At 42.4% G+C, this 15047-nt stretch overlaps 1 protein-coding gene across 6 annotated transcripts in view; it reads left to right on the forward strand.

Moving 5' to 3' along the window:
• Positions 1–500: 500 nt before the first annotated feature.
• Positions 501–15047, forward strand: part of CNOT1 (CCR4-NOT transcription complex subunit 1) — a 74746-nt gene continuing 60199 nt past the window's right edge. For all 6 annotated transcript variants that reach the window (XM_054710191.1, XM_054710194.1, XM_054710193.1 and 3 more), the window contains exons 1-2: positions 501–650; positions 12040–12314. In XM_054710191.1, the coding sequence (XP_054566166.1) occupies positions 12213–12314 (102 nt within the window). In that variant the 5' untranslated portion in view covers positions 501–650; positions 12040–12212. The remainder of the gene's footprint in view (positions 651–12039; positions 12315–15047) is intronic.

A 15047-nucleotide genomic window follows, 5' to 3' on the forward strand; every position in this document is an offset into this window, starting at 1 on the left:
AGGGGACCCGAGGGGAGGGGAATGTTTAAGCTTGGGAAGCCCCGCAGTCTACTGGACTTGACACTTCGAAAGAGGTAGGAGAGCGATGGAAGGAGGTTTCGCTCGAACTCAAAGTAGTTCCCGCGCTGAGTGGCGAGGGTTTACGGGCCCCCTCCCTTATTTATTGTTTCTCGGGGCAGGTGGGAAGTCGGAGAAGCCCCAAATCGAAGTTCTCTGCGTCTTCCCATTGGCCCTCGGTCCGGCGCAGGCGCGAAGGCTCCGATTTGGTCCCTAGGGACTGGCGAGCGGCTATTGGCCCGAGCCCGCGAAGTCGGCGTCCGGATTGGTAGTTGCTAGCAGGAGCCTGGTTTCTTCCTTGACTTCGGCCAGGAATAGTGTGCGATTGGTTGAAATCCGCGGGCACCTGACGGTGATTGGGTGGGGGCCCCGGGCGGGCTGCACTCATTGGCCGGTGCCGGGACCTTCCCTCCGCGAGCGGGCAGCAAATGATGAAATGAGAACGGGGAGGGGAAAGGCCGCGACGTGAGCGCGCGACCTCCGGCGCCATTTTGTAGAGAAACAAGCGGAGTTAACCGAAGAGGGGGGTCGAGGAGAGCCGGAGTCGGGGACCCAGGAGTTTCCTGTGTCCAGCGTCGCCGGAGCCGCTTGAGGTGAGCGGGGCTGGGGTCGAGGGCCGGGGCCGGCGGGCGGTGTCAGGTGCGGAGCGCGGGTGCCGGCGGGGGAGGCGCCGGGGGTGGTCCCGACGGGGCCATGGGGAGCGTTTCCCGGAGCCCCGCGGAGTGAGGGGCAGTCGGGACGGGGAAGTGGCGAGTCGGCCGCGGGCGGACTCTCTCCCCACGGCTCGCGGAGCTTTGGGGCCCCCTCGTAAGGCTCGCAGAGGCCGGGGCAGGGGCCCCACGAAGCGGAGGGCAGAGCGCGGGGTGAGCCCGGGTGGCCCCCGGCCCCGGGGCCTGGAGACTCCGAGGGCGGCGGGGGTGCCCATTCCGGCGGCTGGGCCTGGCTGGCTTCGCGCGGACTGCACCCTCCTCTGACTCCACGAGCTTCTCCCAACTGCCCTTTTCTCTCCGGGCTCCCGGGGGAGTGCGGCGGGCAAGTGGCCCCCGAGGCCTAGCTCCTGGGGCGAGGGAGACGTGGTTGGGAGGAGTTGCAGGTTCTCGGTTCTTCTCCCCTCCGGCGCCCCCAGCACGTTGTCAAGCCCGGGTGTTTTCGGGTGCCCGCCGGTGGGAGGGGCGGGCGGGCGGGCGGCAGCGAGCACTTCCTTGTTACTTCTTGCCACAGGTTTTGTTCCACTCGCGGGCCCGGGCGCTCGCACTTGTCCCCGGGGTCCCCCACCCCCTGAGCCCAGCGTCTGTGCTGTAGTGGCGGGTCTGCTCACCCCGTGGGAAGGGTCCCCCGAGTGAGCCGAGCCCTCGGAGGCCTCAGGGCTGGTGAGGGACCGAACTACAGGTCATGGAGGGGGTTCCCGAAGGCCAAACACAACATTGAAATTGCAAACGGAAATAGTCTTTTTTTTTTTTTTTTCCAGGACCGCCCCCCTCTGAAGAGTTCACCCAAGCGGGGTTCCCACTCATAATTACCCCCTCTAGGAGTAAGCTGTGCAGGTTAGAAAGAGAAAATGCTTGATCCTGGGAGTCTGAGACTGTGCTTAAAACAAACTCTGAGAAGTAAACTTTTGCCCTGAAGTCACTCCCATTAATCATCACATTTCTTAGGACGCTACTAAAAAAAGTCAGTTTTCTTCCCGAAGGTTGAGTAACAATACTTAATCTCCCTCCCTCCTTATTTCTCTATAAATCGATTGTCTTGGCGGGGATTTATTTTAACAGTCAAAAATTAGGTGAATGTAATTTGAGTATTTTTTTTTTTTTTTTTTTTTGCGGGGCAAAACATTCTGAACATTGCCTTTATGACAATCCATTTGATAGGAATAAGGATGGAAAAATGGTAGGACAAGTAAAAAATTAGGAAGTAGGTCAAACAGATTAAGAAGAAACTTGTTTTTGTTAGAGATATTTGGGTTTTAATATGTTAGTAATTTGTGGCCCAAGTTGACATTCCTTTCAAAGATTGGCGGCATAGTATTTTAGGTATTAATAAGGTAACAGGTTAAGTAATAATGTCTTAGGACACTGCAAATTGTTACCTTGTGTAAGGAGGAAATGGGCTGCTGGTACATACAGTTTTAGGCATCTCGTTGTGCTCTGACTAAATTGGAATTTGTTGGTAAAAATAGTTTGGAGAGTTTGTCACTTTTCAACAAGTGTGGGTCCCAAGACCTTGAGTGGAAACATAAGTTTAGAATCAAGGCACAAAACTTGACCATTAATAACTGCAAGTATATCCCTTTCTTGCCTAAAGTTTTGGCGGGGGGCGGCAGGGTTTAGCGGCAGGTGGAGCAGAACTGAAATGCTCTTGGTTCTAACTCATTCAAATGGATCCCTGGCTTAGTTTCTAGTCTCTAAATTTCTACCGGGGTTTTAAAAGTGTATCCTGTCAGGCTGTGTACTGTGACATCCTCATAACTTTGGGTTAAGTCATTAAAAAGCAAAACAAAACAAACCTGTGAGAAAAGAAAAGGAAATGCTTGCTTAGTTCTTCAAAACATGCTTAAAGACCAATCTCAAATGATTCTTGTTGCTCTTTTCTGAGTATGTTTTTGGTGAGATGCTAGTCTAGTTATGAAAAGCTTTCTTTTTAACCAGCTTAAATTTATGAATTTGAGTCTTTATTCTACAAGGTAACAAACCTTTGTCACTCAGTGCCATGGAAGGGAGTTTGTCCACAATAATTCTAATTAAATGCTTAAATATTTCAAGGCATTAATTTTGTAAGAAGTTTATGATTCTTGAATTAACAAAAATTGTAGCCTGCCATTTTGAAATGCTATATTTTATGAATGATATATATTCTTTTATTAAAAAAAAGCCCCAAAGCTAAAACTTTCTAGTCATTATAAAAAATATTAGCCAAAGCATTTCTTAAATGGCCCTTTGATCAAACTGAACTTCCTGCTGTGCAGTTTCAAAATGGCATCCCACTGAGTCTTTTTTAAGACCTTATACTGTATATAGAAAAATCCTGCAGTTCCTTTTCTGTTTGCAGTTTTTAAGAACCATGTTTCAAAGCTAACATGGGCTCAAAACCTTTTGTGCCCTATATATACACAATAGTTTATTTCAATGTACTTTTCACTCATACACTTGTAAAAATGTAGCTGAAGCAAATAAAAGACATTGTTCATTGAAAAGCATTGTTTGAGAAGTCAGTAATTAGAGGTGCAGACTTTATCTGAAACCCTGTCTTGAGATTGAAGGAAATGCAGCCTTTGGGAGTGTAGAGTGTAGATTTAAGAAATGCATTTCTGTCTTTAAGACCGGAAAGGTTAGCATAAACCTCCAGGATAACATGTCTTTTTTTTAATATATATATTTTATTGACTTCAGAGTGGAAGGGAGAGGGAGAGAGAGAGAGAGAAGTATCAATGATGAGAGAGAATCATTGATTGGCTGCCTCCTGCACGCCCCACACTGGGGATCAAGCCCACAGCCCAGGCATGTGCCTTTGACTGGAATCAAACCCTGGACCCTTCAGTCCACAAGCCGACACTCTATCCACGGAGCCAAACCGGCTAGGGCCAGGATAACATGCCTTGATTAATTTTGTTATAGCAGTTAGAAGGCAATTCCTGAAATGAATGAGAGGGCTTTTTTGAGATGTTGGACTAATTATGTGAACTATTAAGTGGAATAAAAGCATATTTTGAAACACACCGTGTTACTGTTATTAAGCTTCATGTTAAGAGAGCTCAACAGTTTCCATTTTAGATAATTTGCAAGTTTGTCACCTTGATTTATAGCTCCTAGTTTAGAAATGCAGTTACTTTTTAAATTTTATGTAGACCCATCATAAGAATAGTTACTCCTTTGTTTCAGACCCTTTGTCTTTGTTGCAGTAGCTTCCTAACTAATCTCTAGTATCTTTTCCCCATCATTTGTTTATTGGATTTCTTTATTATGTGAATGCATCCTAATTGTAAATGATTCCAAGAATACAGTTCTTTACTGCCAAATTGCCACCTAAATCATTGGTTTGAAAATAGCCAGCCTCTGCTCAAAAGTCCTTCAAGTACCTTGGCCAGGAGCTGTGTAAGTGCTGATTCCTTCCTACCTGTTGATATTTTATGCTGTATCAAGACTTGTTACAGTGGTTTCCAAGTACATCTTTGCCTCTTAACTGGAATGTCAGTGTTTGTACATACCAAAACATCCATCATAGGAGTTCAAACTTAAGTGTGCTGTCTAAATATTTTCTCTGATGTTCTTAAGCAAAATTGGTTCTTACATTCTTCTTGGCCAGTTCTACTTAGCTGTACTGTATATTGCCTTTTAAGTTCTCTGTCTCATTTTATGGGGGGTAAGGAGTTGTCCTTTCTCCCAAACACATATCCCATTGCCCTGAATGGTAATTGAATGATGCTTCATTTGTACACTCAGTGGCATTCTTGGAAAAGCGTACACCCTGAATTTTGTTCTTTGAGAGCACAGACTTTTTTTCTTGGAGCTACATATTTATAATTGTGTTGACATCTTTAAATGGTTACACTTTGAAAGCTAGTCATACAGAATTATGGTATCATTCTTCAGGCAACTGAGTCCAGGAAAGTGAGGTGGACTTCCTTAGTTTAAGGTTAGATCAGATTTTCTTCTCTAGCTCTAGTGTTCATTCTGTCTCCCACACTGTTGAATTCAATACGAGGAAAAGAAAGATCTATGAATTGGATTATTCACCAAAAAGTGAGAATAAGCAATGTGGTCAACCACTTTTTTTTTTTTTTTTTAAGACAAAGTTCATGCAATTAAAATCTCTGGAGGTCAATTTTGTAGTTCAAGATTCACTTTAATTTAGTGGATTGAATTTTTAAGAACATCATGACTGCTCTGCCAGCGTGGCTCAGTGGTTGAGTGTTGACCTATGAATCAGGAGGTCACAATTCGATTCCTAGTCAGGACACATGCCCGGTTCTCCCTCTCCCTTCCTCTCTGAAATCAATAAAAATATATTTTAAAAAAAGAACATCATGACTATCTTCATGAATAGTTCTACAGAATTAATGTTTACACACTGGCAATTTCTTGAATTACCTAGGGAGATTTTTTTCTTTACTCCTAATCTGGGGTCCCCCCCCCCCTTGTATTATCCTATATAATAAAAGCCTAATATGCAAATTGTCCCCTTGGGCCGTCATTCACTCTGGAGTTCGACCACTTGCTATGATGTGCGCTGACCACCATGGGGTGGCGTGGAACATGGTGGGCATCAGCAACACGCTATGATCTCTTGCCGGCTACCTGCGGGCAGGGGTGATGGGGATGGAAATGCGGTGACAATGCAGGGTGTCCACCGAGCTTGCTCTCACTCCCCCTGCTACCCTCCCCCAGGATGCCAGGGCTCATGCGCCAGGGAAGCCCCTTGTGCTCAGGTGCCAGGCACCCGTGAGGAGCCGCCCTGCACCCACACAGCCTCTCCCCCTGCTCGATCTCTTCTGGTTGAACCAGGCCGGTTGAGCTAGGCTCAGCTGCAGGGGCCGGTTAAGCTCCCATGGATTTGCGCAGGAGCTGGTCTGCAAAGCGGGCTGGGAGAGGGTGCGCTGCCTGCCTGGCTTCGTGCAGTGCTGCTGGGAGGCCCAGAGTCCCATGCTGCGCCCCGGCCTGCGACATCCAGCCATGCTCACCGTATCACTGCATGGGGACCCAGGTGCCGTGACTAAGGCAGAGGGGAGGGTATGGGGGGGCCGGGGCGCAGGGGCCCAGGTGCTGCCCATGGCCCGGAGGTCAGCAGGGACCTGCCTTTCCACGTCCGATGCTTGTGCTTCAATCGTTGGCCAGGCCTAGGGACCACACCTGTGCATGAATTTTGTGCACCAGGCCTCTAGTTAAAATGTAATTAACATACAGCACTGTATAAGTTTTAGATGTACAGCATAATGACTTGACAGACATCTTGTGAAACACTCCCAATGTTTTTGTTGGATAAAATTTTCTTAGTTGTGATAAAAGAAAATGCAGGGTTTTTTCCTGGCAGTTTTTTGGAGGACAAGATACAAGATTTGAGTTTTTCATTCCTGCAGTGTGACAATATAAAACTCTACCCTGACAAAAAGATGGTCTTTTCTTTTTAAAAATTTTTTTTCTATTACCATTTATCCCCTCTGTTCACTCTTTTAACTCCACCCTCACCCCCCCCCCCAAAAAAAAAAAAAAGATGGCCTTTTCTGTTTGAATTATTGTGAGTGGTCATTACTTAACTTCAGTGTAATAAGACTTGTAGCACTTCTGTTGCGAGATGTGCACTGGATGGAGGGACTTGTTTTAAAATGTTCTTCACTATAAATTGAATTTTGGCATAATTTAAGTTTTCTTTTGGCATAGGCATTTAAAAAATATATATATTTTTATTAATTTCAGAGAGGAAGGGAGAGGGGGAGAGAGAAACATAAATGATGAGAATCGTTGATCGGCTGCCTCCTGCGCTCCCCCCACCACGGATCAAGCCTGTGCCCCTGGCCGGAATTGAACCTGGGACCCCTCAGTTGCAGGCCAAGCTCTATCCACTGAGCCAAAACAGCTAGGGCTGCTGTAGTTATTTATTTATTTATTTTAAAATATATTTTATTGATTTTTTTACAGAGAGGAAGAGAGAGGGATAGAGAGTTAGAAACATCGATGAGAGAGAAACATCGATCAGCTGCCTCTTGCACACCCCCTGCTGGGGATGTGCCCGCAACCAAGGTACATGCCCTTGACCGAATCGAACCTGGGACCCTTGAGTCCGCAGGCCGACGCTCTACCCACTGAGCCAAACCGGTTTCGGCTGCCGTAGTTATTTTTAAAGTAGCTTAAGTATACTCCCCATTATTATCTTTTAGTCTTAAGTATATTATATATTGCACAGCTTTATAATTTTGCAAATACTACTGGCACCCTGCTTCTGAATATTCAGATTTCAGATCAAGAACTTGGTAACTTTCTGATTTTGGAGTAAGCATGCTTTCTGGCTCTCTTCATTTTTTTCCCTTCTTAAAAATAAGGGATTTGCCGAAACTGGTTTGGCTCAGTGGATAGAGCAACGGCCGGCGGACTCAAGGGTCCCAGGTTCGATTCCGGTCAGGGGCATGTACCTTGGTTGCGGGCACATCCCCAGTGGGGAGTGTGCAGGAGGAAGTTGATCGATGTTTCTCTCTCATCGATGTTTCTAACTGTCTCCCTCTCTCTTCCTCTCTGTAAAAAATCAATAAAATACATAAAAAAAAATAAGGGACTTATTTGCTAACACTAATAATATGTGTACTATGCTGATGTATGGGTTGGATTAATTTTTGTAAAATTTAGAAGATATCCACACAGGCTATTGCTATTAAATGTTCTTTAAAATATATTTTTATTGATTTTTTTACTGAGAGGAAGGGAGAGGGATAGAGAGTTAGAAACATCGATGAGAGAGAGGCATCTATCAGCTGCCTCCTGCACGCCTCCCACTGGGAATGTGCTTGCAACCAAGGCACATGCCCTTGACCGGAATCGAACCCGGGACCCTTCAGTCCCCAGGCTGACGCTCTATCCGCTGAGCCACACCGGCCAAGTAAATGTTCTTTAAAAGTTAGTATTGCCCATCCAGAGTGGCTCAGTCATTGAGCGTGGACCCATGAATCAAGAATTTGATTCTGGTCAGGGTACATGACCCGGTTGCAGGGTGAATCCCCCAGTAGGGGAGGTGCAGGAGGCAGCTGATCAATGTTTCTCTCTCATCGGTGTTTCTGCCTCTCTATCCCTCTCCCCCTCTCTCTCTCTAATATCAATAAAAACATTAAACATTTTAAAAGTTAGTATAAAGTTTCATTGCATTAAGTAAAATTGCTTGTTTAAAGTGGCATCCTATATAATAAAAGTGTACTATGCAAATCGACCAAATGGCCGAACAGCGGAATGACCATCCGGGACCACACTGTGGTACCCACTGGCGCCAGGCCAGCCAAGGCGGGTGCAATGCGATTGGTTGGGGGCCTGGCCATCACCCAGGGCTCCATGATTGCTCCAAAGAGGGGGAGGCTCAGGTCACCGACTGAGGCTGGGGGAAGGAAGGCCTACTCTTGCACGAATTTCATGCATTGGGTCTCTAGTAGTGACATAATGGATCAACTCTTGATCCATTTTTTATTTTTGGCAAAACTTTCATTTCAGACTGATTGACTACTTGTTGGCCATTTTACCCTTGAGTATTTTCTTACCCCTGGCCAGCTGGATTAAAAAAAACCACACGTTTTTACACTAGGCTTTTCTAAGTCCAGGAATACGTAAGTTTGGGATGCCCATGATTTGGATTATTCACACTTACGCTTTTTTTCTTTTGTTGGATAATGGAGAGGCAAGTGTACTACCATATTTTCCGGCGTATAAGACGACTAGGCGTATAAGATTTTCCTGGGTTAAAAAGTCGTCTTATACGCCGGAAAATACGGTACCTGACACTCTATTCATGAGAGAGACTTGGGCGAAAAGCCTATTTACTATTACCGTATTTTCCGGCACATAAGATGACTTTTTAACCCAGGAAAATCTTATACGTGCAGTTGTCTTATACGCCAGAAAATACGGTATGTATAGATCTACTATTTTTTTTTTAAAAAAATATATTTTATTGATTTTTCACAGAGAGGAAGAGAGAGGGACAGAGAGCCAGAAACATCGATGATAGAGAAACATCGATCAGCTGCCTCTTGCACACCCCCTACTGGGGACGTGCCCGCAACCAAGGTACACGCCCTTGACCGGAATCGAACCTGGGACCTTTCAGTCCACAGGCCGACGCTCTATCCACTGAGCCAAACCGGTTTCGGCTAGATCTACTATTAAGGTATAGATTAAAAAAAACCCACATTTTTATTGATTTTGAGCCAGAGAGAGAGAGATCAATGTGAAGGTGAAACATCGAAACATCAATCAACTGCCTGTTGCATGCCCCCCATCAGAGATCAAGCTCAAAACATGGGTATGTGCCCTGACCAGGCATCTAATTAGCAACCCTTCAGTGCATGGGATGGTGCTCAACTAATTGAGCCAGACAGGCCAGGACAGTGTCATAGATTTTTAAAGGATTTTTCTCTTCCCTTTACATACTGACATATACCAAAGATTACAGAAGTTGAGGTTGTCTGTCTGAAGGCAAAGTGTAAAAATTACTTGTATTTCAATTTGAATTTTTATTCATTCCCAATCAGTAAGTTCTCAAGCATTTTGGCAAGCATGAAACATTGATGTGATGACTTTAACATACTAACCTAGTTTTGGAATATTGTATATAGCTTATAGAGTTCTTTATTCTGTGTTTGGGTTTAAGTGACTAATTTTTATTGATTGATTGATTAAGGCATTACAAATGTATTTCTTTTTTTAAATATATATTTATTGATTTCAGAGAGGAAGAAAGAGGGAGAGAGAGATAGAAACATCAATGATGAGAGAGAATCATTGATCGGCTGCCTCCTGCACGCCCCCTACTGGGGATTGAGCCCGCAACCCGAGCATTTGCCCTTGACCAGAATCAAATCTGGTTCATAGGTTGATGTTCAACCACTGAGCCACGCTGGCTGACCTCTTCCCCATTCTTTTACACAGTTGTCTTAGTTGCATAGCATTATAATAAATTCTGTATTCTGTTAGGCACTTGAGGTGAGTGTTTACACGTGTGTGTGTGTGTGTTTTATAGCATTTAATGTACGTACAGTAGGTCCTCGGGTTATGTCGGAGATTGTTCCTGCGGCGCGGCTTAACGTGATTTTGCCGTAAGTTGGAACCCACCTACCTAAGCACCTCCGTCACTCACATGGAGCACATACACAGCAGTAACAAAGTGAAACAGTAAAAAAAATTTAAAAGAAAGGTAACAATTCCTGACCTTTATTTGTGGTAAATAAATAATAAAAAACATAAAACACATATGTACATACGTTGAAATGATGGAACTTTTTTTATTTTTATAAATAAATGGGAGATGGCGATGTAACCACGAAATGATGTACGTCAAGTCTGATGTAACCAAGCACTGTCTGTATATAGTTAGGTTGGAATGTTTGAACTGATAAGAGGGCTAACTTTAGCAGATGATGTTTATATGGTACACTGGAGTAAACTGGTGGAGGATGATTTGGGACATTTTATATAATCCTGATAAAATGAAGGATGATAATAGTAAAATTTTCCAATTAAAGTATTTTCAGCCCTAGCCAGTTTGGCTCAGTGGATAGAGTGTTGGCCTGTGGATCTAATGGTCCCGAGTTCAATTCTGGTCAAGGGCACATACCTTGGTTACAGGCTCCTCCCCGGCCGGCTCTAGTCGGGGCACCTGCAGGAGGCAACCAATTGATGTATTTCTCTCACATGGATATTTTTCTCTGTCTTTCCCTCTCTCCCACTCTCTGAAAATCAATGGGAAAAAAATTTTTTTCTCCAAAGTTTAATGAACTTGAGCTACGTTCTGTAATTAGGTTTATGTTGGTTTTATGCTTTAAAGGGCTACATACTTTTTAAAAAAAATATGCTCACCTGAGGAGTGAGGAAATTTTTTCTGTTGATTTTTAGAGTGGAAGCAGGGGTGGGGGGTGGGCAGAGAGAGAGAGCGACAGAGAGACAGAGACACATCAATTGGTTGCCTCCTGCTTGGGCACCAACCAGACTAGGGATGGAACCTGGAACTGAGGTACATGCCCAGGAATCAAACCCAAGCCCCTTATGTCCAACGGACAATTCTGTAACCACTGAGCCAAAAAACTGGTCAGGGCTACATTACTTTTTTAAATTTTTATTTTTTAAAATATATTTTATTGATTTTTTTTTTTACAGAAAGGAAGGGAGAGGGATAGAGTTAGAAACATCGATCAGCTGCCTCCTGCACACCTCCCACTGGGGATGCGCCCGCAACCAAGGTACATGCCCTTGACCGGAATCGAACCTGGGACCCTTCAGTCCGCAGGCTGACGCTCTATCCACTGAGCCAAAGCGGTCAGGGCTACATTCATTTTTAAAGAATTGATTTGAGAGGCATAAGGGCATACACACACACACACACACACACCAACTTCTTTACAACTTATTGATTCATTCATTGGTTGATTTTTTTGTTGTTGTTAATCCTCAGTGGAGGATATTTTTTCTGCTGATTTATTTTTTTAGAGGGCGGATGATAAAGGAAAGTGGGAGACAGACACACATGCACATGCACACGCATGTGAGAGGGCTCAGACACAATGACCAGGGTGGGGATTGAACCTGCAACCCAGGTATGTGCCCCTTGACCAGGAATCAGAACCGAGACATCTCTTATTGATAGCCATTCTTACAGGTGTGAGTTGATATCTCATCCTGGTTTAGATTTGCACTTCTCTGATGATTAGTGATGTTTAGTACCTTTCATGTACCTGTTTGCCATTTGGATGACTTTTTTGGAAAAACGTTTAGTTCCTTCACCCATATTTAATCTGAGTTTGCTTTTTTAATTGCATTGTGTGAGTTCTTTATAAATTTTGGATTAACCCCTTACCTGAAACATGGTTTGCAAATATTCTCTTCAATTCCATAGGCTGACTTTGCATTGTCATTGTTTCTTTCATTGTGTAGAACCTTCTACATTTGATCTAGTCCCACTTGTTGATTTTTTTTCTTTTGTTGTGCTTTTGGTGTCATATCCAAAAAATTATGTCCAGGAGTAGTTTCTTCCCTATGTTTTCTTGTAGCAGTTTTTTTTTTTTGGTGGGTGGGGAGGGGTCAAGGTGTATTTTCTTTTTATACTGGCCCCATCTAATTTTAAAACTTGGATTTTAAAATCAGTAGTGGTTGAGGCATCTTAATTCACTTTTTTCTTCTTTAGTGTTACAGGTACTAAGGTGGAGGAGAGGTGAAGGTTATTTAACCATTTCCTCCTCCCACCCCTCCCCAATAAAAATATAACTAAATATAATTAAAAATTTGAATTTTTTTTTTTAAACAGGTGCCATGTTTCAGAACAGAGTAAGACCCCTGGTAAAGAAGAACTGACGACACTGCACGACACCAGATATAGGCTAATTACAAAGAAAGCATTAACCTGCCTCTGAGGTGACTAAAGGGGAATAATGGTGATTTTGCGCCGGGCTCGGCCGCCTGCTTCCGCCCCAACCAGCAATGAATCTTGACTCGCTCTCGCTGGCCTTGTCTCAAATCAGCTACCTGGTGGACAATTTAACCAAGAAAAACTACCGAGCCAGCCAGCAGGAAATACAGCATGTAAGTAAATAGGAGTACCATTAAAGGAATGATTATACAGTAGAAAGTTGGGAATATATGTGGGTATGTTGCATGAAAAATATGTGACTTTTGCCCCTTATTTCACATGACTTCAGCTTAATACATAATCTTATTCCATTTTTTTACGGAATTCACAGATTTATTTCTGGTAAAAATTATTGCATGTGATCTAATTTGTTTTGGTCTATTCCCATTTATTTTCTTTTATATTTAAAAACGAGGTATACCTCACAAACTATAAAACTCAACCTTTTTAAAATAAAAAATTCAGTATTTTCTAGTAGATTCACATAGTTGTTCAACCATCACATCTAACTCTAGAATGTCTTCATCATCCTAAAAGGAAACACCTCAATCCATTAGCAGTTGGCTCTACTTTTCCCCTTCACTCCAGCCCCTGGCAGCCACCTATCTACTTTCTACTTCTGTGGATTTGGACATTTTTATATAAATGGAATCATTCCATATGTGGACTTCTGTGTCTCTTTCACTTTGCTTGCTTTCAAGGGTCATCTTGGAGCCTGAGGCAGTCAGTACCTCGTTCCTTTTAGTCCATTTTGTCGGTATGCCACGTTCTGTTTATCCATTAGTTTTTGTTTTAGTATTCATTTCTTCTCTTGTGGATTGAGGTATATCAATTATTTGGGAATTATCTTTTCTGTAAGATTTTTGCCTTATGTTTCCTAAGTACTGCAAGTTTGCATTCATTTTCTTGCCATCTTGTCTTTGAAACCAGTGTTACACCTTTTTGAGGACTTTACCCTTAAAAAACAGAATAGTTCTATAATTACTTTGAGAGTATGTAATACTATATGTCTGAACTCTTCCTGTTTATTTGAAATGTTGTTCTTTACCTGTCTTATTTGTTTTTCTTTGTTTTAGTTTCTTCAAATAGGTTCCATGCTCAGTGTTTGCTCATCTTTAAACCAGCTCAATTATAAAAATAAAAGTGTAATATGCTAATTAGACCGGACAGCCGAACATCCTTCCGGACAACCTTCCGGACGAAGCTGGGGCTGCGAGGGCCTCTAGTTTACACACACACACACACACACACACACACACACACACACACAGTTTTGAGGATGCTTAAATGTGGGGAAGTGTGTTGGGTTAGTCTGCCATTTCTGTTTTCATATTTGATAATAGGTGCCTCCATTTATTTTTCTTCAGCATTCTCCTTTGGCTTGGCTAGCTGGTTTGCTTATAGACTTTAAAAGAGGCAGCTTAAACCTGGTTGTTCCCTCAGCTCTGTCTCCTGTGCCATTCTGCAATTTCTGTATATTGATCTGTGTCTCTAAATGGACAATCTGTTTTTCAAGGTTCATTTGTGCCCCAGATTCATCTCTTGAACAAAGCATAATTATGTCTCTAAACATTTTTATTTCTGGATTTATTAGCCCCAAGTGGAAGTCTGCATTTGGTCTGTCATTTGAGGTGGTAAAAATGAGCTATCTGTCATACCTCATCTGGACCTCTTCTTAAAATAGAATGCTTTGTTGAAAATGGAATTTTAAAAAAAATTTGAGAGATTAAAATAGAGAGAAGTACTCTTAGTACCATCTTTTATTTACAAGTTGGGCATTTTGTCCTTAAATTAATGCTTTATGTGTTAGAAGTAATCCTTTATATTTGCTGCCAAAATTTGTTTTCATGTTCTTTTCAAAATATTATACTGTTTTGAATAGATGCACTGTTTTTTGTAAAATAGCCCAAAGTATTCATCCATGTAATACAATGAAAATCTGGAATGAATATTTTTAAGAGTTCTAATATATTTAACAAGCTTAAGAAATATGAAAATGTTTCATTATTTGTGTGGAGCACATATATATTTAAACATAGTCTATTCCAATTTCTATAATCATTGTAATGTATGTAGGAAGTTAATGTCTTCAATTTAAACTTTAACAATCTAGTACTGTATAATTATATAGATTCTTGGGACATTTTTGGCACCTTTGACATCATTTGTTAGGCTAGATTTTGTATTTTTCTTGAGCTTATGTGAAAATGCCCATATGTGTTTTGTTTTGTTTTTTAATCTGTCTTTAGGAGCTGAGGTTAAAGGCATGATTTCTCAGATAATTGCTGCTTTATCAATATACTACCTAAATAAGGATTTAAAAAATATTAAGAGGCCCTTACCGGTTTGGCTCAGTGGATAGAGCGTTGGCCTGCGGACTGAAGGGTCCCAGGTTCGATTCCAGTCAAGGGGCATGTACCTTGGTTGCAGGCACATCCCCAGTAGGGGGTGTGCAAGAGGCAGCTGATGGATGTTTCTCTCTCGTTGTTTCTGACTCTCCCTCTCCCTTCCTCTCTGTAAAACATCAATAAAATATATTAAAAAAATATTAAGAGAGCTAGGAATTATTAGAAATTTCTTTATAATGAGCTAAAATATGTGGGTTAAAAATTTTAATATTTCATACAAACACCCTTCACATAATTGTCTTTAATCTTCCCTCGTATGTGTTCTCTAGGCCAAATAGTGCCCCAGTTTCCCAACCATTCCATATGATTTTTCTGACTAGATGCACTATTTGTTATTGTTGTCCCTCTTATAATATGTGATTCCTAGGTGAGAATGTGTTACTCTTATCACAAATCAGATCACTACAGAAGTACTGTAGAATGCTTTTGATATAGTTACTTTATTTTTAATAGGGCTTAAAGATTTACTAATAGACTGTAAGGTAGTTACTTACCTAA

The sequence above is a fragment of the Eptesicus fuscus genome, chromosome 21 (assembly GCF_027574615.1).
Source record: "Eptesicus fuscus isolate TK198812 chromosome 21, DD_ASM_mEF_20220401, whole genome shotgun sequence".
NCBI lineage: Eukaryota > Metazoa > Chordata > Mammalia > Chiroptera > Vespertilionidae > Eptesicus > Eptesicus fuscus.